At 41.2% G+C, this 25615-nt stretch overlaps 1 protein-coding gene across 30 annotated transcripts in view; it reads left to right on the top strand.

Moving 5' to 3' along the window:
• Positions 1-1654: 1654 nt before the first annotated feature.
• DOCK9 (dedicator of cytokinesis 9) overlaps positions 1655-25615 on the top strand; it is a 94293-nt gene continuing 70332 nt past the window's right edge. For 8 of the 30 annotated variants that reach the window (XM_083437546.1, XM_083437562.1, XM_083437560.1 and 5 more), the window contains exon 1: positions 1655-2159. In XM_083437546.1, the coding sequence (XP_083293672.1) occupies positions 2025-2159 (135 nt within the window). In that variant the 5' untranslated portion in view covers positions 1655-2024. Of the gene's footprint in view, positions 2160-15827; positions 16337-17268; positions 23514-25615 lie in introns of those variants that run through there. The other 22 variants (XM_083437556.1, XM_083437538.1, XM_083437542.1 and 19 more) reach the window with 5 other exon arrangements.

The raw sequence follows: 25615 nt of genomic DNA on the forward strand, positions 1-25615 counted from the left end.
GGAATGAATTAATCCATTTTGCATTACTTTCTATGGGAAAGTGTGCCTTGGTTTTGGAACGGATTTCTGGAACGGATTAAGTTTGAGAACCAATGTACCACTGTATTAAAATATGTGCCCTAAGTTACTTCGCTCCACCATATTACTCATGATAAACCCTCAGAGAGTTCCATTGTTACTCATGAAATTAGGACTGACGTGCAAAGAGGTGTCTAGGATTGTTCTAGCCCCTTATGCAGTACCTTTTCCCTTTGAAATTTCCTTATTCTTGTGAATATAATTTTTGGGGGATTTTTAAGAATCTAACATAAAATGTATATTTTCAGTAACACAATAGATTCCAGTAGCTCGAATGTAAATTAGGGCTAGCCCTACTGACAGCCATTCTCTTGGACAGAGGTTCAGAAAATGTGATAACTATCTGATGTGTCTGGTGGCAATAGTTTCTGGACTGGAGAAGTAGGTTGTCCCCCTCTACTTTTCCAGGTTCCCAGCCGTTTCACTTTCTCCTATACAACTCAGCTGAGAACCACCTGCATAGCCCTAAGCTGGGTCTGTCATGCCAGGCTAGAATATTAGGAACTGGCAGGTTGCCAGGTGTTGCTTTTTCAAGGCAATCTCCTGCTCATGGGCATAAAACAATAAAAATACTTAACTAACCAATCACATTGGATCTGCCCCACCCCCACAAAAATCCTGGCATGCTCCTGCTGTAACATTCAAGTGTAAAAACAGTGATGTAACTTAAAAAATGAAAAACGTTAAAAATGCTACCTTTTCCCTTGCCTTTGATTATTCTTTGCAGCATTGTACCATACTTGACTAATAAAAGGCTGTGCGGCCTTGATAAATAAAAAGAATTCTAAATGAAAGTACCGCTGTACCCCCCCGCCCCGACCCCTGTAGAAACGCTACCAAATCTACTTCCCTAATATGGACAGGAATTTGGCAGTATGTAGTTGGAATATTTAAAAAATTGTGGGTGAAATCTGGAAGAGTGCTTATGGAGTTGGAACAGAATGAAGTGGCGGCCTTTTAAATAAGTAGAGCCTGAGCCATTATGGATTGAAGCCGGCAACTGGCCTTGTTCCTGGAGTGTTTTAAGGAGCCAGCACAGATGCTAGAGCTCTCTAGCAACATGCATCACTTACGGTAAAGAGCTTCCTCGCGAAGCCGCCCTTTGAAGCTGCATCGGGGGAAAGTACTCACAACGCAAAGGTGATCGGAATACAAAAAAAACCCGCTAATGCTTTAAAAGTAATAAATCTTATTTATAGAACGTGCAAATCGTATTTATACACACATATCCGCACCGCTGCCCATTGGCTGGGAGCTATATGTATTGCACTTCAGGGGAAAAAAAGACCGGCAGGCACAGCGCTCTGCCAAGGGCATCCCTTCCACCGCCGCCATGCACTGTGGAATGACCTGGTGGCACTCAGGAGAAAATAAACGCCGCTCTGGGATGGGATTTCCGCTCCCTGTCAGCCACGCCCCCTCCTCCCAGGCCGAGCCAATAAGGGGGCCGGGGCCAGGGTGGAGCAGGAGAGCAAGCCGGGCAGGTAACGCGAGGCCCAATCAGGAACCTCGCCAGGGCCACGCAGGTTGGGGAGGCGGCTGGGAACTTCGCTCCTTGTGGGGGCGAGGAGGGAGCAGCCGGGCCACGCCCCTCCGGCGGCGCCCGCGCCAATCAGCTCAAGCGAACCCGCCTCCGCTTCGCTCTCTTCACCCCCGACCGCCCACCCTCTCCCGCGTGCCAGTGTTTGGGGGCTGGCGCGAGCGGGCGCCGTTGGTGTGTGTGTGCGCGCGTCGCCCGGAGGGAGGGGCCGCCTGACAGGAGCGGCGCCACCGCGAGCCAAGACCAGCTGCGACACTGACTGGCCGGCCGGCAGCTCGCTCTCTCGCTCGCGCGGCGTTGTTCAGGGGATGGTGGGGGCGGCGACGGGACGCCGCCTGAGGAGCCTCCAGGCAGCGCCCTGAGAGGGCCGGGGATTCCGCCAGGGCCGCCGGGAGGAGCGAGGGCCATGGCAACGATGCCCTTCCAGCCGGCGCTGGGGCCCCCGGAGACTCGCAAGTTCACGCGGGCGCTGAGCAAGCCCGGCACGGCCGCCGAGTTGCGGCAGAGCGTCTCTGAGGTGGTGCGAGGCTCCGTCCTTGTGGTGAGTTGACGGCGACGCGGGTGGGAAACGCGCACACCTGACAGGGATATCCACTTTGCGCCCACTTCTTGCCCCGCCATTACTTCTCGCGTGGGGGGGGGGGCGTCGTCGTTGAACCTGGCGCCCTGTTCCCTCCTGCCTCCCCCCCCCACCCTCGGATGGACCTGGCCGAGATGGACACACCTCCTGGGGCACTTCATCCTCCTCGCCGTCCCTCCACCTGGCCTGACAACCCCCCCCCCCGCCATCCTCCGCCGGGCATGTCTCTTCTCGGAAGCCTCACTCGCTCCGCATCCCCCCCTCCAGTGGGGGTTTCCTCCTCTTCCAAGTCAGGGCGTATCCAGGGGCCGGATCCTGGTTTCGTTTCCTCGGGAAGGAAACCCTTTCCTTAAAAAAAAAAAGGGGGGGGGACTTTGCTTCCCTCCCAGGGAAGCGTGCGTGAAAGCGCAGCCCAAGGCAGAAGAAGCAAAAGGAGGAGAGGGCGCCTTGGGGAGATTTCTCTCTTTTTCTTTCTCTCTCCCCTCTTGCCTCTTTTCTCTCCTAATCCGCATGTCGGAATTTGCATGGCTCAGCTTAACCTAATCAGCTGGGGGGAAAGGAGCGCTTGGGTGGGTGGAGAGAAGGGGGACACAGCCTGCTTCCGGCCGGCCTTTCCTCCTTTCGTTTTCCATTCCAACCTGCGTATATAATACTTAGACCCCATTTCCCGTCGCTCAAACCCTTCTGTTTCCCGTTCCTTGCATCGGGATGCTGAGCGCACAGGAACGGGAAGGAGAGGGTGGTCCTTTGTAGCTGCGGCGTTTGTCTCCAGACGTGCGCTTCTCCCTCTCTCTCACCCCCCCTTTCTTTCTCTCCCTGCGAAAACTTCCGTCCATTCACATTGAGTCCCGCCCTTGCTTCCTTCCCCGCGATATATATGAATGAATGAGTGGCTGGAAAACTTTGGAGGGGGATTTCATATTTCGTATTGCCTGCCCGCACACGAATAAAGGCTGGGAAACATTTCTGGGTAATTCGCAGATTTGTTCAGTCCCACCCCACATCAGATCAGAAAACCCAACACTCAAAGTTGTGGCTGTACATTCATACAGTGATATCAGGGTGAATGTTTGATTTAATGCTTAAATAGTTTTACGCATCCCCAGTTATGTTTGAAAGTCTGGACTGCATTCTTGTTACTGCCACTGTCCTCAGTTCTATGATTTTTTTGTGATCTGCTGTCTCTTGGTGTCATACTTGGAATGGCAAATGGAGCACATTCATTGTGTTTCTATTTGTCTTTAGTTTGGCAGCTTAATTGTTGCTTCCCTGCCTCCTTTTACACTGGGTATAGTACTGTAGCTATATAGTAAGCTAAACTGAAGATTCGCAGCAAGGATAGAATTTATTTCAAGCAAAATATGTGTTATAAAATCTTTCATAATCTACACAGAGTATTATATTTTGGCAGCCTTTATTCTAATTCCTACTGCATTATTATTCACCTTGAATTCATTGCAAGGTTTTAGTGTGATGATATTACTATTCTAAGACATTTGCTATTAACAATAACTTGGTATAGTCATTCACAATTAATTGTCTTAAGAATCTGATGCTGCTATCTAATCCTTTTGACAGGACTGGCACTTAAACATATTTTTAGTATCCTAGAATTTTTCAGATAGTTCTTGGCCATGGATGTGTTTATTAATTTATAAGAACAAAGTGCTGTACAATAAAACAAAAGTTAGACCAGTCTTGCCTGCAAATAGGTAAAAAGAGGGAGAAAGGGAGCTTTAGCATTTCATTCAGTGATGTATATTCACTTTGCTAAGGCACTTGAATTTGTGATGAGGATTGGTATGTATCACATGACTATCGTGCTGATAGGGTAAACTTTTTGTGCACATTAATTGCTTGATTGTCATAATCATGTTACTTTTATTGTCACAAGCAGAAATGCCATTGCATTACCATAATTAGAAGATTGTTGTAGCTGGCAGAGTTTCAGATTCTAAAAACCTGTTCACTATACATCTGCAATGTGCTGTGGAAAACATGGCCACCATGAGCTGGACATATGTCAAGAAATGTTTTTAAATTCTTGCTCTCAGCATTGTTGACTACTTCATTCTCAGTGACTTGAAGGTTCTTCTGACATACTAACTTGTTCTCCAGTTTATCAGAAATAAAATGTGATTAAACAAAGAAACATAAAGGTATGAAAATGTACAGCCTTTAGAAACTGCTGAAGCTAGATTCTATCTGGTTACAAGCTGTTCCATCACCACATAACTCTTAGCTGTTAAAGGCTGAACCATAAGTAGTGTACTGGTCAGGTTTTAAAGGAATTGCTTTACTATGCAATGCAATATGACAGACCACTGCTTCACAGATCTCTTAGCTGTCTTTCTACCTTCTCTCCCCTCTGTGTAAATTTCATTGTATAGTTTTCATTTGTACTGTCAAAACTCTGTATAGTGCATTTTCTTTACTATGTGAGGTATTCCTCCCTCTGTGCTATTCTATATATTTCTTAGAGTTAATGTTGCTTAATATGTTGAAAATACTATGGATGTGTTGGCAAATAATACCACATCTAGTTAATATGTTCTAAAATCTTGCTGTTCTGGGCTTGAGTTCTTCTGTTTATTGTATATTACTGGCTACCATAGTGAAATTGTTTCCCAGCAGAGGTACTAGTCAACTTGGATCTGGGAAATATCCTCTGTGTTAGAAAATACTCTTTTTTTTCATGCTGGTGCCCACCTAATCTAGTTGAAGCCTGGTGAAAAAATTAAATCCCTGTCACTCAATCTGGTTCTACTAAAGTCTTCAGTTTGCTTTTTTGGAAACATTCAAGTCATTTATTTCACATCTGTTTTTGATCTTCCTTGGATATAGTGCTATCATCTGGATCCTTGTTATCATCTTTTGTCTCTCATGTTTGTACATATTTGTTCTGCTTGGTCAGTTGGCAAAGTATTGCCTACTGAAGAATAATTGGTTCCCCTGATTTTGGTTGCAATACTGGTAGTATCTTCTTGTCTGTCTTCCTCAAGGTCCTTGAAAAATGAATCTCTTCCTAATCAAGGCCCTTAAGAAGAATCTTAACAGTGCATAGGTTCAGAAATAACAAACTATTAACAGACACATGAGAGCTGGCACGAACCTCTGGCCTGCACAACTATATTCCCCTATATATTGGAGGGGAGGGGATTTATAGTTTCTGCCATCATTAGGAACAAACAGTAGTTTGTTGCTTCTTACAAGCACTGTAAACAGTGGTTTCTGCAGACCAGATTTTGGTTTTTTTTTTTACAATCCGGGATATCAAATCTAGATCTCATCCTGAGTCATGGTTTGTTATACCTGAACTGCATCAGTGAATTAAGTGAATTCCTTTATTAGACCACTTTGAAGCTTTGGGTGTGTGGTGATGCTTCATTCCAGGGTTTCCTAACCTAACAGCATTGTATCACCAGGTGCTCAATGGGGCCTTGGGGAAACCTGAAGCACTATGCTGAGAGCCCTGGAAGTGTTTTCTGGCAATAAGGTCATACGTATATGATAATGAGCACTATATTAGTGAGGGAAAGCTCTTTGCTTTCAGTTACAATTTGTTCTGGTCTCTTATCCATTCACTAACATTATTTTAGTTATTGATTCATACTAATACTCCCTCTCACCTGTCTTTCAAAGCTGATCCTATTACAGTACTACTACTACTACTACTACTACTACTACCACCACTACTACTAAATGTAGATTCCATCCTTGCTCCTGAAGGGCCCAGGGCAGCAAACAACAGAGTAGTTAAACAATACAATTAAAAGTTTTTAGAAAATTGGGGGGGGGGATTAAAGTCATATAGCCTCACATCTATTGATGTGAGTCACTCATGTTTTCTTTATCTAGCGTTGGGCAACCTCCAGCGCACTGGCCTAATTGGGCCCAGTAAGTTCCCGTTTTGCTGCTTTTGCTAAACAGTGCTCACTGGTCCCATACCTGTGGCAAAGCAAAATTTGCAGGCATTGTCAATCGGTCCTGTTCCTTAACAATCAGCAAATTGTCAGTGCTTACAGTGGCGGAGGAAGGCTCTCGGGCACCTGGGGCGGCGTGTCCAGGGGCCGCGCGCAGCGCCCATAGGGATGAAACAGGGCATCCGGTGCCCATAGGGATGGGCACACAGTGGGGCCTCAGCCACCCTACAGCTGGGGGGGAGGAAGTTGGCGGACAGCAGAGAGCCTGCGGGCTCCGAGACGTGTGGCTCGTGCATCCTGCAGGCCCCACGGTGACAGGTGCCACCCGCCATTTTGTCACCCCCCCATCAGGATGACACCTGGGGCGGACCACACTCTCTGCACTCTCCTCCGTACGCCCGAGCTTGCCTGACAGCCTGTCTTCAAAGTCCATATGCTTATATTAACCAATAATAACCTCATTGAAAAAAACTTTGTGAACTGGTAGAGGCATTCATTATGGAACTTTAGTGATTCCATAGTTTTAAGGGGACTTGCTTTTTAAACATTCAGTCATTATAAACCCCAAAAACTTTGTTGTGAAGATAAGATGGTTTATCCTATCAATATGACATTTGACATGGGAATTTACTTTCATTAGTAGTGTAATTTGAGCAAATTGCAGAAAAATTCTATAAAAATTGTTGAGTTACAGCAGTTTTAGAAAGTTTGCTTTTTAAAACTACAGGTGCTTCAAATGTTAAGTGTTTTTCTGGTCATCAAATACATCATATATGCATTTAAATTTTCATTTTTGTCTCTTAGAATACATAAGATAAGCAGAGAGATTGTGGGAGTCTGCCCTTCAGTGGAAATGCATTGTGTATTTCTAAAACTATCAAGTTTCTAAGACCCCATTTTAAATGGGAAACAATGCATGTCAGGAATTCTGTGGGTGCAAAGAAGTGAAGGACGTCCTGGCAAATGCAGCACATGCCTGATTTGGCAGATGGAGTTGCCAGGGTAGAGCTGCATCCTAGCTGCCATCAAATCAAGCAGAAGGTGGGGATAGTGGCATCTAGAGATGTGAATGCCTGAAAAAAGAGGGGGGGAAATGAAGGATTCCCCCAATTTTCCTATCCTTACCCATTTGTTTTTGAAAAGCTCACCAGATGCTTAGGCAAAACTTGCATAGGAAGGTACCCAGCACTGAGTCAGACCATTGGTTTGTCTAACTCAGTATTGTCTACACTGACAGGCAGTGGTTTCTAGGATTTCAGACAGGGTTATCTTCTGCCCCTACCTGAAGATGCCAGGGATTGAACCTGGGACTTTCTGTATGCAAAACTGACTTTTTACCGATGGCTAGAAGCTTGGCCGGCCACTCTGATCAACTCCATAGACTGTTGGCTTGCCACTTTGGCTATAAAAAGTAAACATGTACTTCAGTCTGTCATAATGATCACTTAGAACTTCGTCTCCTTTTGCTCACACTTACCCTTGGTCTTTCAGCCCAATCCTTTTATCCTCTTGTTTGGAGTTGTTGGGGCATCGCTTGCTAAGATTTGTGGTATGTCAAATTTTAACATATGCTTTGAAATGCTAAACCATTAATTCTGACAATCAACCTCTGGCAAAGTTTATTTTAAGTTGAGCACAATCTTTAACCAAAAGTTAGACCATCAGAGTACCTAATCATAATTAAAGCATTCTCCTTTTAGATATGCTCTGCTTGAAAAATCTAAATATTTAATAATATTAAAATAGAACCATCCTGTGAGAGAGGATAGTCCTGTGCAGTTTAATTCATAAATATTGGGTTCACCACCTCTTATTTCTTTTGTGTATCACTAAATAATAATTTGCCCCACTGCCTGTTTGCCTCCAGTCTTGTGTCCTTTTCTTCATCCTTGGTCTATCATCTTTATTCTCTCTCCTTTGTATATAGGTGGAATCTAGACACTTATAAAAAATGTTGTGAAAAATGCTATTTTTTAATGTTTTGAAAAACATATTGAATTTGCCACAACTCATCATTGTCATCTAGTGTCCCATTTGTATAATGCACTTTACAGCACACTTAAAGCGTTTTATTTGCAGCTGTATAGCTGAGTCCTTAGTATGACTTTTTACTAATGCCTTTCTCTAACTCAAATGAAATAATGTAGGGGAAGCAGGGGAGAGTCATTATTTCCCTCACCTGGAAATACGAAGATTGGAACTGTAAAGCCTAAGATATGAGGATACAATATGTGGGATCAGAGAACATGTTTATTACTTATTAGAACAACTTGTCTCTTAAATGAAAGGCACCCATTCTAGGGGAAGTATGTAGCTTCAAAAGTTCAAATTATAAGACATAAATTTAAAACTATTGTTTTTGTTTTTTAAATACACACTTAAAATATGCTTTGAGAGCCAGAGCTATGATAGACCCTAATCTATTTGTGTTCATACATATTTTTTTTCCTTTTGAATTCCAGAGGATTATTGTGTAATCTAGGAGCAGCAGGATAAAATGCCATTATAATCCTGGGGCTGTCAGTTTGGTTCATGAGATTTATCACTAGCTACTTTACCTCAGTGAATCTCCTGTGAATACTCCCAGCCCATGTGCAGTGATGAGAATTTAACAAAATGGAACTATTTGAACATATATTTCATTCAAAAATTGTTTTAGTTTATGGACATATCTAAGAACCTTCTCTTAATCAGACTCCTGATTCAGTTCTATGGCTCAGGCCAGACAATACAAAAAAAATGATTTGGTGCTATGGGAATTAACCTTATGCTAACATGTGCCTTCCCTTGCTTCAATAAATTGCTTTGCGGTTTGATCAGACCACAGTTTCCTATGCCTAGAGAGGTTTGCCATGTGCCAACCTATTGTCGTTTTGGCACCAAGCAGATACTGAGCTTTTTAGATATGGTTTTAAGCCTGCTGTTTTATGCTTTTCTTATGTTTTATGCTTTTGGGGGGCATTTTTTGTAAATTGTTCCAGGAATACAATTGAATGGCAATATAAACAGACTTACTGTTTGTTTGTGCTTGCCATATAAACCACAATTGGAATCAGCTCTATGTACGTGGATTGAGTAGAAAAACTCTAACTTTTCTGTAGTGTTAACTCATAAAATGTTTGGGAAATGGATTAAGAATTAGTCAGCAAACTTGTTGGATTATATATATATATATATATATATATATATAGTGTGTGTGTACACACACACACACACACACACACAATTTAACCTAATCCTTATAGAGAGCACCCATCGCTGGAATATATGAACTGATAGCATAGCTAAATGAGACTGGAAGTTAGGCTTGAAATTTTTGATGATTAAGCCCCCCATCAGATTTTTATTTGATAATTCCACTAGAGCTATGTCTGTTTTTCAGCCACTGCAGGGGTATTCTGCTTCAAGTCCTTTACCTGTAGATTCACTAAACATTTTTTCAGTATACCTTGGTGCCCACTTCATTGGTAAAATTTGATGAGGAATTCTGCATTCCTTATTCCAGTAGAAACTTGTTGAATATTTTTTTTTCAGAAGTTGTTTGGTTTTACCTACAGTTTAATGCCTTTCGGCAAGATCAGCAGCAGAAAAAATTGAGAGAGCATGCCTGCAAATTTGAATTCCACCCTACTGACTTAAACCAGTTACACATCGTTTGTCTTGTCATTAGTTGAGGATTAATTAGAGCTCATGAAAATTCACAGAATACTGAGTAGGAATTTGAGCTTTAAGAAGCATGTTTCTCTCCTTCCCTCAAATCTTTTGGTGGTAAAAAGGTACTCCTCTCACTTACCAAATGATCCTTAGAGGAGAAGGCACTGCGTCCTCAAGAGCCCCATTGTCCACTCCAGCCCCCTTCTCCCAGTCCAAGACTTGAACGGAAGCTAATGATGGGCTGCTTATTTCCTTTAAGCTTCCAGTCCTGGTTGATTGAGGGCTAGTGCCTGCCCAGTAGTTAATAGGAATTCCTGTCAACTTGAGAGCAGTGTCCAGGCTTGTATGTCCATGCTTCACAGAGTAGTAAATTTAGAGTTAAATGTATTCGTTGGTATCTATCCTTGATACACCTATGTTGCCATCTAACCCTAGAACATAGATTGGTTGCAATAGACAAAAATATATGGCTGCTTTCATCTTCACATTGCAATTTACCAAGTCCCTAAAATACCGGTAACTTTTATCTAAATTGAAAATATGCTTTATATGTATAATGTACCTATTCTCATGAGAAGACTCCCTGGAAAAGACCCTGATGTCGGGAAAGATTGAGGGCACAAGGAGAAGGGGATAACAGAGGATGAGATGGTTGGATAGTGTTCTCGAAGCTACCAGCATGAGTTTGACCAAACTGCGGGAGGCAGTGGAAGACAGGAGTGCCTGGCGTGCTCTGGTCCATGGGGTCACGAAGAGTCGGACACGACTAAACAACAACAACCTCTTTACTATTAGCTCATTTTAATTAACCTCAAGATTTCCCCAACCATTGAAATTTGGGGCAACAGTGTACTTTATAATGAGAGAACAGGAACAATATCCTTAAATGAAAGATTTATAATTAATTTGCACTTGAACATTTTAGTAGCTGAAGCACTGAATATTTATTTTGTATTGTGTGAATTCACTTCCATGTTCCTGACCAGTACAGCTTGTTGATTTTTAAAATACTGTATTTTTAATATAGTGCTGAGAAAATGCCCCATTGGACTGAGCAACAGTGAATTCACTGTAATGTTTTGAAGTAATATGCATAGAATAGTACTGCACATGACTTTAAATATATGTACTCCAACCACTAGATGGAGTAATATGAAAGCATTTTAAATAAGATGCATCATACTTCAAAAAACTATATTTGAAGACAAATTGTATTCTTTGGGGTTTTATATGAAATATTTGTTTATCACCAGTGAGAAACATATTTTTCAAGTCATATCTGTAACATTTTTAAGCTTGTGGATAATAAACCAAAATATGTCTAGTAGAAGGTAGTATTCAAATCAAGAAGCTGCTTGTTGTTGTTTAGTCATGTCCGACTCTTCGTGACCCCATGGCCAGAGCATGCCAGGCACTCCTGTCTTCCACTGCCTCCCGCAGTTTGGTCAAACTCATGCTGGTAGCTTCGAGAACACTGTCCAACCATCTCGTCCTCTGTCATCCCCTTCTCCTTGTGCCCTCAATCTTTCCCAACATCAGGGTCTTCTCCAGGGAGTCTTCTCTTCTCATGAGGTGGCCAAAGTATTGGAGCCTCAGCTTCAGGATCTGTCCTTCCAGTGAGCACTCAGGGCTGATTTCCTTAAGAATGGAGAGGTTTGATCTTCTTGCAGTCCATGGGACTCTCAAGAGTCTCCCCCAGCACCATAATTCAAAAGCATCAATTCTTCGGCGATCAGCGTTTATGGTCCAGCTCTCACTGCCATACATCACTACTGGGAAAACCATAGCTTTAACTATACGGACCTTTGTCGGTAAGGTGGTGTCTCTGCTTTTTAAGATGATGTCTAGGTTTGTCATCACTTTTTCTTGGAATCCAAGAAAGTATAATCTCTCACTGCCTCCATTTCTTCCCCTTCCTATTTGCCAGGAGGTGGTGGGACCAGTGGCCATGATCTTAGTTTTTTTGATGTTGAGCTTCAGACTATATTTTGCGCTCTCTTCTTTCACCCTCATTAAAAGGTTCTTTAAATCCTCCTCACTTTCTGCCATCAAGGTTGTTTCATCTGCATATCTGAGGTTGTTGATATTTCTTTGGGCAATCTTAATTCCGTTTTGGGATTCATCCAGTCCATCCTTTCGCATGATGAATTCTGCATGTAAGTTAAAGAAGGAGGAGAAAATATACAGCCTTGTCATACTCCTTTCCCAATTTTGAACCAATCAGTTCTTCCATATCCAGTTCTAACTGTAGCTTCTTGCCCACACAGAAATTTCTCAGAAGACAGATGAGGTGATCAGGCACTCCCGTTTCTTTAAGAAGTTGCCATAGTTTGCTGTGGTCAACACAATCAAATGCTTTTGTGTAGTCAATGAAGCAGAAGTAGATGTTTTTCTGGAACTCTCTAACTTTCTCCATAATCCAGTCCATGTTTGCAATTTGGTCTCTGGATCCTCTGCCCCTTCGAAATCCAGCTTGCACTTCTGGGAGTTGTCAGTCCATATACTGCTTAAGCCTGCCTTGTAGAATTTTAAGCATAACCTTGCTAGCGTATGAAATGAGTGCAATTGTGAGGTAGTTGGAGCATTCTTTGGCACTGCCCTTCTTTGGGATTGGGATGAAGACTGATCTTCTCCAATCCTCTGGCCACTGCTGAGTTTTCCAAACTTGTTTGGCATATTGAGTGTAGCACCTTAACAGCATCATCTTTTAAAATTTTAAATAGTTCAGCTGGAATATCATCACTTCCACTGGCTTTGTTATTAGCAGTGCTTTCTAAGGCCCATTTGACTTCACTCTCCAGGATGTCTGGCTCAAGGTCAGCAACCACACTTACCTTTGCTTTAAAATAAACATTCTAACAGCATAGCTTATACACTATAGAAAAAAAATGCTTATCCTTGATCTTATGTACTCCTTGATCTTATGTACAAACAAATTAAAATCAACTGAGTATAAGCAGTTTTCTCTAGTGCTTACTCTAAAGGCTGGAAAAAATATTTCCAATTTCTAGGCTCTTATCAAGCATTGTAAGAAGAAACGCCTGCTTGGAGTGGCTGTAATAATTAATAGACAGAGAAGGGAATACAAACTGATGTTCTGGATAGGGTTGCACTTGCTCTGAACGAACAGGTTTGTTGTTTGGGAGTGCTGCAGGCTCCATCTCTCTCACTTGAGGCTCAAGTAGCCTCAGAGGGTAGGAGTGCCTTTGATCAGCTATGGCTGGTATGCCAACTACGGTCATACCTCGGGATAAATACGCTTCAGGTTGACCGCTTTCGGGTTGCGCTCTGCGGCGACCCGGAAGTAACGGAGTGTGTTATTTCCGGGTTTCGCCGCTCGCACATGTGCAGATGGTCAAAATGACGTCACACCCAGCGGCGAAACGCAACTCGCGCACGTGCAGATGCGCTGTCGCGTCTTACGTTCTGTTCAGGATGTGAACGGGGCTCCCGAACGGATCCCGTTCGCATCCCAAGGTACCACTGTATAGCTGTTCTTGGAGAGGGATAGCTTGACCACAGTGATTTATCTATCTATGTATTGGTAACCTCTAAAAGAGACTCCCCCATCACAAAAGCTCAATTATTAGGCAGGAATGTGAGGAATTCTGCAGTCCTTAAGGTATTTGGGCACAAGTTGTCAAGGGTATTGTAAATTAATACAAGAAACTTGAACTTTGCCAAGTAGGTAAAAAGATAGACTTCATCTGCCCAGGACTGGACAGTTAAGTCCAGTCGAAGGCAACTATGGAGTGCGGCATTCATCTCACTTCAGGCTGAGGGAGCCAATGTTTGTCCACAGACAGTTTTCCAAGTCATGTGGCCAGCATGACTAGGCTGCTTCTAGGGCAACGGGACACTGTGACGAGTGCCAGAGCACACAGAAACGCCGCTTACCTTCCTGCTGCAGCAATACCTATTTATCTACTTGCACTGGTATGCTTCTGAACTGCTAGGTTGACAGAGGCTGGGACAGAGCAACAGGAGCTCATCCCATTGTGTGGATTTGAACTGCTGACCTTCTGATTGGCAAGTTCAAGAGGCTCAGTGGTTTAGACCACAGTGCCACCCGCTCCCTTTACTTTGCCAAGTAACACAGGCGCAGCCAGTGCAAACTTTTAGGCACCAGAGTTATGTGCTGGTGGTAGTCTGTTCACTGGCATGGTGTGGGGGGGCATTGCCCTAGGTGCACAACAGAGAGGGGTGCCTGAACCCCACAGAGATCCTCGGTGTGCAGCTGGGTGAGTGTGGAGAGTGAAGACCACCCTCTGTGCCTCATGCCTGCCCACGGTCTTAACCCTCTATTTAACCCAGCCCTCATTCCCGACGAGCAGTTGGTCCGCACCCGGCAACTCTACTCCTGGATCAAACTGCTACCCCTCTTGGCTGGGTGACATCGAGTCAGGATGCTTCCAAGCAGCATTCTTGCAGCCCGGGCTGGGTGCAGTGGCCTCCCAGCACATCATTAACAGGTAGAAGTCAATAGCCATTTCACCAATTTTAATGCATATGCTAACAAATTTTAAAAGGCTCCCTCAAAGACAAAACAAAGAAACTGGGGACAGGAAGCTAGAAAATGATACTGCATGGGCCAGGTACCAAAAAATAAGCACAGATGCAACATACATGAATATAAGAAACAGGAAATATCTTTCTCAAAAAAAAATTTTTTTTTAATTAAAGATTTTCATAATACAAGCAGAACAAGAGGAATATCGAGTTCTCTCCTAAAGGCAATTCTCAGTCCCAGAAGCTACAGAAGGTAGCAGCCCATCCCAGCTCTCACCTGGGATCCCTCCTTTTCCTTCCTGGCTCTCATTTGGGGGAACCAACAGGGTCTCCAACCCTGGAAACAGAAAAAATATCTGTTTTGATATCAGGGAGGGGAACCTCAGGCCCAGAGGCTGAATGTGGCCCTCCAAACCTCTCTCTGGTCCTCAGAACTCTCCCCAGGACAGTTCTCTCGTCCCAAGGCCATAGCCCTCATCAACCCTTCTTTGTACAGTGGTAACTCCGGTTACTAACTTAATTCGTTCCAGAGGTCTGTTCTTAACCCGAAACCGTTCTTAATCTGAGGCCTCCCGCTGCCGGCGTGCGACTTCCGCAATAATATTTTAAATTCAAATTCTGACTTCAATTCTGATATTAAACATATGGGATTGGATTCAGCTAACTGGTCCTGCTAGCAGAAGCCCTCATAATAACGTACGCTAGTGCAATGTTTCTTCCCCATCCCTCTCCCTGCTACGCCCTGTTGGCTTGGGGGTGTTGGTAGAAGCCTGAGAACAGTGCATGGGAAGAGTAGAGTGAAGATTGCTCCATTAGGCAAGTAGCAATGTGCGCTAACAGAATGTTTGTTTCAGCATGATGATGAATTCCTCCCATAGGGTGGTATTCAATTCAGTTTTAATTAGAGTAGATCCATTGAACTTAATGGCACTAATGTGGACATGCTCATTTGTATAAATGGGTCTTAGTTGAACACACCTCATAGTCTTGTTTTCTGTATTCACTGTGAGTTACTTTCAAATACAGTTTTATTCAGAAGTGTTAAATATGTTTGTTCCATTCTGAGTGGACATAGGATTGCAAGTTTACAGCACATTCCTATACTTGTCTGCCTTAAGTCACATGGAATTCAGTAGGGCTTATGACCAGAAAATAGAGTTTAGTATATATTTTTTGTTTGTGTGTGTCCCCAGTTAAAATAACAAGGTGTGTCCTCTTTGTTTGGACAAGGGGAAAAACCAAAAACGACAGAACAAAATCTTATGCTCCCTGGTGGTTTTCTACTCACAGTACAAGCGTGTAATAAAGTGATTTGAAATAGGCTTGCACATTAATATGTGTTAAAGTGTTTCCATAGCAGCAGTAGGTGGGATAATTCTCCTGAATTTTGATTTTTATGAAAGGGATATGGTTCCCTGTCAGTTCCCCCACCCAATGCAGTACTCCCCCACCCTGCAATATTTAGGTCAAGCAAAGAAACGTTGAATTTGAAGCTAAGCATTCTGGGCTAGCCTTTTCTTGCAGCAGATGAGAATTCTTTGTGCCTGACAGTAGAAGCTGCAGCAGCATCTTTGCTTTAATAAGATTTGAGGATATTTGACAAATGGAATTGAGGCAATTTCTTTAACAATATTATGTTTCAGTCTATTGTATTAATAGCACTTGAGAGAGCATTCTCTTTGAGAGAGGGTTATATTGTGAGGTGTGGCTCTTGCTGAAACCACAGGATTTTTAGCACTCAGCTAAGCAAGCTTACAATACGGTCACTGATGGTATTTAATCTGAATAGCTACTAGCTGGACTTGGTAAAGAAGACTGTGCTTGTGAAGCAAAGGAATTTGTCTCTGAAGAGATCATTTAGCAAGAAATGCAAGCTGAATTGTTTCTGGAATGGGTTGCACTACTAGCGTGATTTTATTTAAAGGCATTCGTACAGTTATTGAGAGAAACTGTTCATATATTTGCAAACATCAGGGAGAAAACAATGCTCTGGAATATGCAGCAAATAGTTTGACAAAAGAAGATTCTGGACTATTGAGCCATTCATTACTGGTAAATGTTCACTTGTTTCATTAAGATTTTTTTAAACTGACTTAATATGATTATGTTTTTTTATATCTGGTATTTCAGAAATGGTCCAACAACTACTGAACACAATGCTGTTGAGTCTTTATTGGCACTATAAATGCTATTTGGAATGGGATTTTAATACTGCTCTTATTTTGTGGAAAGCAACATATCTTGCATAGATATGCTTATTCATAATTATAGGAAGCTCTCTGTTGTTGTACAAATGTCCAAATCATACATTTGGATAAACCATGATTGGGGTAGATGGGAAAGTTATTTCTCTTTCCTGTACAATATATGTGGTTTAATGTGGTTGATTGAAAGAATGAACTGAATGCACAGAAGACAAAAATAAGTCATAGCCTCAAAGGCAGGTTTTTATTTCTTATAGCCAGGTGTTTTGTAGGTAAGTGTTGATAACCTAAAGAGGGCTGCTTAGGAAATAGGCATCACTCATTTACTGATGCTTCTTGGCATAACAGTGCATGAACTAGTACTTGGTGGTGGTGGCTGTAGGTACCACTCGCCTAACTATACACTGTAAAAGCTCATTTGAATAGTTTTTGGAATTACCTAAGGCTGATTCTTGTTCCTTTGTGTTTAGCATGGCTGTTTTGGGAATATGCAATCCTGTACAAGTCCCATTGAACACAATATGGATTGTACTTTTATGTTTTTTTGTAGATAGCAGGAGACAGTAATTTCATTAGTTTTTATGGAATTTATGTGTCTAACATTTTCTAATAAAATCAGAAATATTGAACAGAAAATGATAAAGTGCAGTGGTTCCCAGTTAGCTATGCACTGTGGATCCCCTGTTTTTAAAAGCCAAGCCATGGACCCCCTACTTTTGGAAATTTAGGTGTCGCTATGGTAGTTTCTTTGTGTGAATGGTGCCATGGACCCCCTGGGTGGGTTACTGATACAGTGCAAGCAATTTTATTGAAGAAAGAAGTTCTGGAAATAAGGTAGCTAATGAGCCTGATTCATATAACCATCCAGTGTCAAAAGAAAATCTAGATATAGAATCATCTTAATTCACCTTTTTAAAATAGCATTGTGCTAATATTTATATATTAAAGTAGCTAGATGCCTGCAGACTTGTGGAGGTAAGTGTCAATCCTAAATCTGACACACTGATATTTTATGGAAGGTGTGTTCATTTGAATATGCTTAAGCAAAAACCAAAAATTATGAAGACACCTTGGTTTGAAAAGGCTGTATAAGGAGAACTAGGTTACACTACTAAATTTCTTTAATCTTTACCACATCAGTGGATGTAATTTCTCCTTGAAAAGTTTGAAAGGAAACATTGGCTAGAAAAAGTTGCATATTTAGACATGAAGGTTATTGGGTGCTGTTCTGAGGACACTGAAAAATTCCAAATTATCTCTTAAATGTAAGCAAATATAAAATTTGCCTAGGAGCAGATCAGAATATTGAATCATGACTTTGTCCTAAAAGAAACTCCTTACTCTTCCTCTATGCTCTTGGGAATACATTACCAGGATGAATATTGAAGCTAGTTTCTAATATAAATTTACACTCAGTAGTCTTATGCCTTCTCCCAGACTACTCCATTCCATTTTATTTTGCCCTCTCTCTCTCTTTTAAGCAGACACTCTGTGTCTAGTGAGCCTGCTCATTCCTAACTTACCTGTTTTGGGAATATACTTCGTTCAAGGCACTATAGTATGCCCTGCCTTGTATGATGCAGAAGATAGGTGTGTGCCGTTTGGCTTTCTCAATAAAAGCACATAGATTATATACTTGTTAGGGACTGTGGTAATCAACTTCACTTTGTGTGACTAGGTGACAGGTCAAAATGTTTTTATTTTAGCAGACTCCCCTAATATTTTGTGTTGTGAAGGAATAGAATGCCTGGCAATTTGGATTATGCAGATTTATATGTGCCATGTGTGGAGTTGGTGGTGATTGGAACAGTGCCAGAGTGTATTTAATATTCAAGTGCATGCACTTCAGCATTCTGGGCTATTTTATTTTTGAAAAATGTGAATTATTCTGGATCATTGTGTTTCAGCATATGGTGCATCTTTGATGATAGCATTACCTAGAAGAGATTTTGTTGCAAGGCCTCCAATCATTTCCCCAGTTACTGGGAAAGAACCACCCACTAGCTGATGGAAATAATAATTGGCCTCCCGCAGCCTGGTTCTCTCCAAATGTTGTTGGATGTGACTCCCAACAAGCCTGGCCAGCATGGCGAATGCTCGTGAATGGTGAGAATTGTAGCCCAGCAACCTCTGGAGGGCAAACGGTTGGGGAAGCCTTTAAACAAGTGAGTTTTGACATAATTTCTGACAGTGGCCTGGCTACGGGTTCCTGGGACTTTGCAAACATGTAGGCTGCTGTGAGAGAGGCACTCACAGCTGCTTTTCTCTTTGATTATCATCAAGCTCTCTCATCCCTAAGCACATGCTGTAATCAAGAGCTTGTTTGTGTTGTCCTGATAAACGATAGTTTGGCTTATTGTAATTTGCCAACCAGGCCAAGATATGTGATTATGCATAAAATAAATTGGTAGAGTAATACTTGCGGTTGGTTGAAAAACATATGCTTGGTTATCCTGTTTACAATTGAAAATGCCACTGTCATTGTGATTTAAAAAGCAGTTTATGGCTAAACTAGTTTGGTTACAAATAATAGTTTTTTTATAGAGATTTTAATAAGCAGATATGAACAAAGTTTCTGTTAAGTACAATAATACACATGTTTCTATATTTTAGTTTTGTTAATGCTAACCACATGTCACCCAGTACAATGCTTCAGTGTTTACAAGCAGAGACTAGTGAAAATTTATTTTCTATATTATGTACCTTCTGTATCCATTCTCTATTTACACAGAAGTAACACACACTGCGAATGCCACCCATTCATAACACTTATTCACACACAGTCTTAACAGCTGAATATCCATTGTAGTAACGGTCCATGTCCCTTTTCTGTAGCCCTTCTCATCATGTGTAGCATCTGTTTTTAGTAGGGCCGTGCACCAGATTTGGCTTCTGCCTCAGTCTCAGGCCAAATCAGATCAGAAGGATTTGGGCCTCAGTCAAAGTGAGTTGAGACAGCCACAGACTGCTTAAGTTGGGTTGGATGGCCCAAAGGATCTGGGGCTGTTATGCAGTAGGGCATCAGGCAGGAGGATGAGGCAAGCATTGGGTTTCCCATGAAGAGGCGGGGTCCTACAAGATGCATTGCTGGTTGTGTCTTCCCAGGAGAACTGAATTCAGCATGATTTACTTCTGAGTTGAATTGTACAGGGTTGCACTCTCAGGCTGCAATATTATGCTTTCACACTTGTTTGGAAGTAAGATGACAGTTGCACAAAGATGATTTCTAGTTGGGTAGGGTTGAAATGATGAAAGCGTCATGAAAAGGGCAGGGAAACTAACCAGGCAATTCATATCAAACAAAGACATCTCACTCCCTCTTCACCCTCTGGTGTGGACAGACAGCAGGAGATGTGGAAACACATCAAACAGAGGAACTATAAAACAACATGCAAATTCGAATTTAAACAGTGTGGTAATGTGAACACAGCATTGGCCCTACTGGTTTGGGATAATTGTCACCCAGATTCAAATATTCTATCTTGGACAAAGTGTTGAAACGTATGCTGGCTGTTCAACTCCAAACAGTGTTGGAAGATGCAGAATCTGGTTTCTGGCCTGGTTTTAGGATAGATGAAGTCTTGGTTACCTTGGTGAATGACTCACACTGGTGAAATAGATACAGGAAATTCAAGCCAGTTGATTTTCTTGAACTTCTCAGCACTTTTCAATAACACTGCCCATAGAACCTTTTGGAGCACTTGTCGTTCAGCCTGAGACGCATGATGTGATGGTGTTTCTGGTCCTTTGTGGATTATTCTTTTCAGGCAGTGCTGAAGAGTGACTTCAGTCCCCATAATGACAATTGACGTAATGACCATTTCCAGGTTCTGTTCTGTCACTCATGTTTTTTAACATCTACATGCAAACATTGGGAGAAGTCATCCAGAGATTTGGACTGAAGTTCCATCAGTATGTAGTAGTAGATTATATTTGTGGTGGTGGGTGTCCCAAGTCATATCAGAGTAAACCTATTGAAATTAATGGACTCGACTAACTTTTAAAATTTAATTTCAGTGGTCATACTCGTGAGTATGACTAACCCTATGTGTTTTATATGTTAGTTTGATTTTGAGAGCCACCTTGTGTTGCTTTTTTCTAATATTTGGGGTATAAATCCACCAAATAAGTTACTTATTGGCATCCCATTATCTCCTGAACATTTTTTTTTCAGTAGGTTGTCACTTCTTTAATTCTGCTTACTCTTCTGTCTTTTGTTTTGCAGTTTTTATCAACTGATTATTAATCATGTTTTATGTTTCTGTGTTTAATTTATTTTAGCTGCCTTCATTGGTTCAAAGCTTTAACTGGAGAGTTGGAATATAAGTACTTTAATTGTATAATCCTTCAGCTTTCTATTTAAGGCTAAACATTGTTTCTAAGTCACTATGTTTGCTTTTCTTATAAATCAACATTGACAATAGTGTTAGGCAGTCAGATCTCCTTTATCTACAAAATGATGCTATTCATTCCAATAATCCTTATATAGAAATATGACATCACATTTTATCTTGAACTCTTTTCTGCAGTGATAAATTTAACCCATTTCTGTGACTAAATACATTCGTTTGTCTTTTAAATGTCAAACATAAATTCACTAGCATACATTTTAGATAATGTTTAATGTTACATCTGTGTTTTATCATGATGAGATCCACTTCATGTGTAGGTTTATGCAGAGCTCTGCAGAGGAAGCATCAGGCTGTTGTCCAGATCTTAATCCCTAATGATTGGGCTTTTTTAAACAAATGGAAATTCTGACAGTTTGTGCAGATACATGTTTATACAAAGAAGTGGCTGACAGCCAAATGTTAAACCCATCAGTAATATCAGAATCTCCTCAGTGTGGTACGTAGGTCATCGATTTATAACTGAAAAATGGCTATCTTTACTAGCAAAGTACCTGTAAATTTCATGACTGCAAAAGGGAAGCCAGGCCTCGCTATTCCCAAATACAGATCAGCTTGTTTCTGTCAGATAGTTTTGGCAGCTATACAGGTGAAAGGTGAAAGGGAACCCACATGGGTAGAGGGATTATCAAATAGTTTTTGTTTTACAGTTTTCCAGATCAGTGGTACTCTGTGAAAACACCTTTTAAAACAAGCTAGAAAGCAAGATCAGGAGAATGTGGTAGATTGTGTTGTTCATCACTACCATCATCACTAAGATGTGCAGCAAGTGTCCCCTTCTTTCTGTCTCCACACATGCATACACATGTGCCACATTCCACAAGGTAAACAGAATAGCAGTGGAAGTACTGTTTGAGAGAAAGTACTATATTGGTAGCATCGCTAAATATATTTAAATGGGCAATAAATATATTAACATCTATTTATTGCCTATTTAACTTCACTCTAGAAAGAGAATATATTATTTTTAACTTTCAGCTTCCTCCAAGTGCTGAATGCTGGAACAGTTAGGTGCAGAAAATGAGGTTCTGGTCTCAAATACCTGGGCCACCTGACTTATTGCAGCACCAAGCTAAGCAGGGCTATCTACATTTCAAAAACTGATGCTAGGCTGCAACAGGGGTGAGTCCTTGAAGCTTTGCTCTCAGGTTGTGTCCAGAAAACTATCACTGGTTCATTAACTTCTGGGGTGAACCAAGGCTGAGAGTTAGAAGACCTGTTGACAAGGCCTAGGCTAATAGCGCTGCTGAACCAGTATGAAACCATTCCTATATCAGCTTCAATAGAGGACCATTGACTGGGGTGAAGGAGAGGTGAAGTTGTCTAAGGTATATGACCCTAAATAAGAAGAAAATGAATGGGTGTGAGAGGGAGGAGAGAGCAAGCAGTGGTAGGGTTATCTGTGACATCCTTCTTCCTGTTGAATGAATTCTGCTTCCGAAGTGAGAACTTCAAGGTATGGAGGATATGAAGTAAACTCATAATTTTCCATATCGGAAACTAAAATGTCAACACAATCCCTATTCCTAGTAACATATGTCAAATGTTCATTGAATACATAATTTGTTCAGACTGTGGCAGAAATCCGCCCAATATTCATGGGAAAATGTGGTATGATCTTTTAGAGCAGTCAAATGAAACTTTATTACATAGCATGACAAAGGTCTGTAATTTTATCAGGACGAGTTACCGTATATGTTGTTTACTGGGTTGGGGAACAGTAGAAGCTATTGGTAATTGCGGCTCTGCAGGTGGGCACACAGTTGCAGAGCCATCACCAGAACTCTCCTGACCTGACCTCCACCTTGGCCTTCCCCATCCTGATGAGTGTGACACCCCACCACAAGCCACTACTGCACCCTACTGTAATCTTGTGGCTGCCCTGAACCTTTTGTGATATGCATATATTGCCCACATCCTCTTTAAAACTTGACCACACTGTTTCCTCTCCCCACAGTAGCCACAATACTTTACTCTGCAAAATATTGTAGAAAGAGACATATTTGGGTGGCTCAGTTCAGTAATATCAGTGCAGAGGTGCCACATTAAAGGTTCAGACAATTTACTTTGCATGCTCCTGAGAAAAGTTGGCTATTTCATATCAACAGCAGTGTTAACTGAGAGAACTTTGACTTGAGTTAGTAATTAATTTCATGGTTTAAGTTAATAATTTTGAAAATCTACTGAAATGACAATACTGAACTGTAAGATTTGCTAGCTTTATTTCATGGGAAAAATTGCTTTCTGTTCCTAACACTGAAAGGGATCCGCCTTCTCTTCTCCCACACTCTCTTTCTCCCCCTCCCAAGGGGTTGGCCTTCATATGTCATGCATTCCCACCCTAACTTGTCTCAGACTGCTGCAGAGTAGCACAAATACTTGGTTTTCTTTCTAGCTTGAGGGTGGAAGAAGCTTTCATTTCCTTGAGATCACTGGTATGCTGCTGTTGGAAGAGAAAATTGCTGAATTCTACAATTGTGTTAAACCTTTTGGTTAAGAATGCTGGCAAGAACAAATAGTAAAAATATGAAAAAGGAACTGGTTATAGAATCTCCACAAAAATGCCCAAACGCAGCAAGTTCTGAGGCAGAAGTGGACAGTCCAGTTGAAGTTTTGGTAAGGTGATCTCTCTCTCTCTCTCTCTCTCTCTCTGTGTGTGTGTGTGTGTGTGTGTGTGTGTGTGTGTAAAAGGGAGAGAGGCTATGCAGAAACATTTCTATTTAGAAATCCTTGAAGGCTTGTAAAGTTTCTTAATTTTCTTTGTGATAAACAATTGCATCTTCTCCTGTTCACTGTTCTGTTGCAATCTGCTAGTGTGACTTTCAGTGACTTAATTTGGTTTCTCTTTATAGTTGGTAAAAACACTTTCTAATTTCTTTTCTAAACGGCTACCTAATATTAAATTAATATAAGCAATTTAAAGTGGAAACTCTTAATCCTTTCATATTTTAAATAATATTATGAAGCAAATGTTCTGCTGTCCCCAGTTTAATTTTCAATGTAGGGTACATTTAAAATACTTGAGTGTTTGAAATGTACAGTACAGATATTGTTGCCTTTGTTATCTTGCAGTACATTTCTTAAGGGAAACATTTTTTGTATGTGCAGACTGAGAATTCTAGTCCTCTTGTTTAGCTTGATTATATTCTGGGTGAGGGAACAAAGCATGCAATGCACTTTTGAGGAATCATTGAAAATATTATGCTCTTTGTGACTGATGAGCTTCTATGTTCCACAGGTGACCTGTATAGTTGTACAAGAAGTTTCTGGTTGCATACTCTTTGTAAAATCTGCATTAATTTTGATATGTATTGTTTTCATTTGTTTTGGGGGGGTTTTTTGGGGGGGATGAGAATGTTATGACTTAATAGCTCATGAGTTGTGACACCAAAGGAAGTATGGTTGGACCTTATTGTGTGCAAGGTCCACCAACACACTGCACTCAGATAATTAGTTCTTTCAGCTGTTTGGCAAGACATTAACTAGAACATTGTGTTAAAACAAAACAGCTGCAAGTGAGCAATTGTTCCAGTTGGCAGGCACTCTTCATTAGACCTAGGTGTATTGTTTGTTAATATATAAATGGCTAATATCTACTAGACAATTTTCAAACATGCATGTTCTCTATGGAGAAATAAAATAAACACGGCAAATGTTTTGCCAGAAAGCGATTCATTTTAAGGAGAAAGCAATAAGCAGTGTGCTAGATTCCTGCTTGCTTCTGTTTTGAATATCCTTCCTGTAAAATCCTTGTGGATTTTGTATTTGGATGCATTGTACTTTCCTAAGTATTTGGGAAGGGCAGTGGGGGATGGAAAAGGAGACATGTTATGTCTTAATAGCTCATGAGTTGACCCCAAAGGAAGTGCACACTGCTAACTGCCACATCCCTTGTTTTGAGAAACTAGTAATCAGTGGGTGTATATTCTAAATAATATCCAGGTTTTCATCAGAGATATTTTAAGCAAGTTTTCTTTCTCTCAGCCCTTCTTTTGCAATGCTTCTTTATTTAGACACATTGCGTTTTCACCCTTATGTTATAAACTAATTAAATGTTAAAAGTGAAGTTATTCTGCATGCTGGTTATATATTATGCTTGTGCATTTAGTTCACAGGGAAGATGCCAATTACGGTTGTAAAAAGAAGGGCTTTCTGTTTCCCACCTGGGGAAACAAGCATGGCTTGTTGCCTTTCACATGAAATTTCAGAATGTTTTGTAACGGTTAAAGGTAGATCAAAAATGAAATCGTATCGCAAGGTGGATTTCTGCTAACCATAGAAATAATATCCTTGTTCAACATAATAGTAAGCCATTGCTTCACGCTATGTACATAAGTTAGAACGAACCCAAGCAAAGCCTTGGGACTATCCTGTCCCCATGTGACTGGGTGAAGGACTTCTGCAGCATTATGTATGAACCAAAAATTGTTGTTTAAAACACACACAATTTCTAAACAAACTAACTTTAGAACATGGATCCATTGTGCATGTAGTGCTAAACTATAAACAGTAATATGAAAAGTTATTCCATTATGGTTGACATAAAAAAATACATGTGAGTTTAAGGTGGAAAGTTGAGTACTGTAATGTTATTTCTTTGTGTATTTTCTTAGAAAAATTATAGGGCAGGATTCAACTCATTGGACCTGCTAGCAAAAGCCCACACAACTACTTATACTTAAATCCTACCAAATGAAAGTAAGCTTGATAAGGATAAG

This window comes from Podarcis tiliguerta, assembly GCF_965153285.1.
Source record: "Podarcis tiliguerta genome assembly, chromosome: 4".
NCBI classification, from domain to species: domain Eukaryota; kingdom Metazoa; phylum Chordata; class Lepidosauria; order Squamata; family Lacertidae; genus Podarcis; species Podarcis tiliguerta.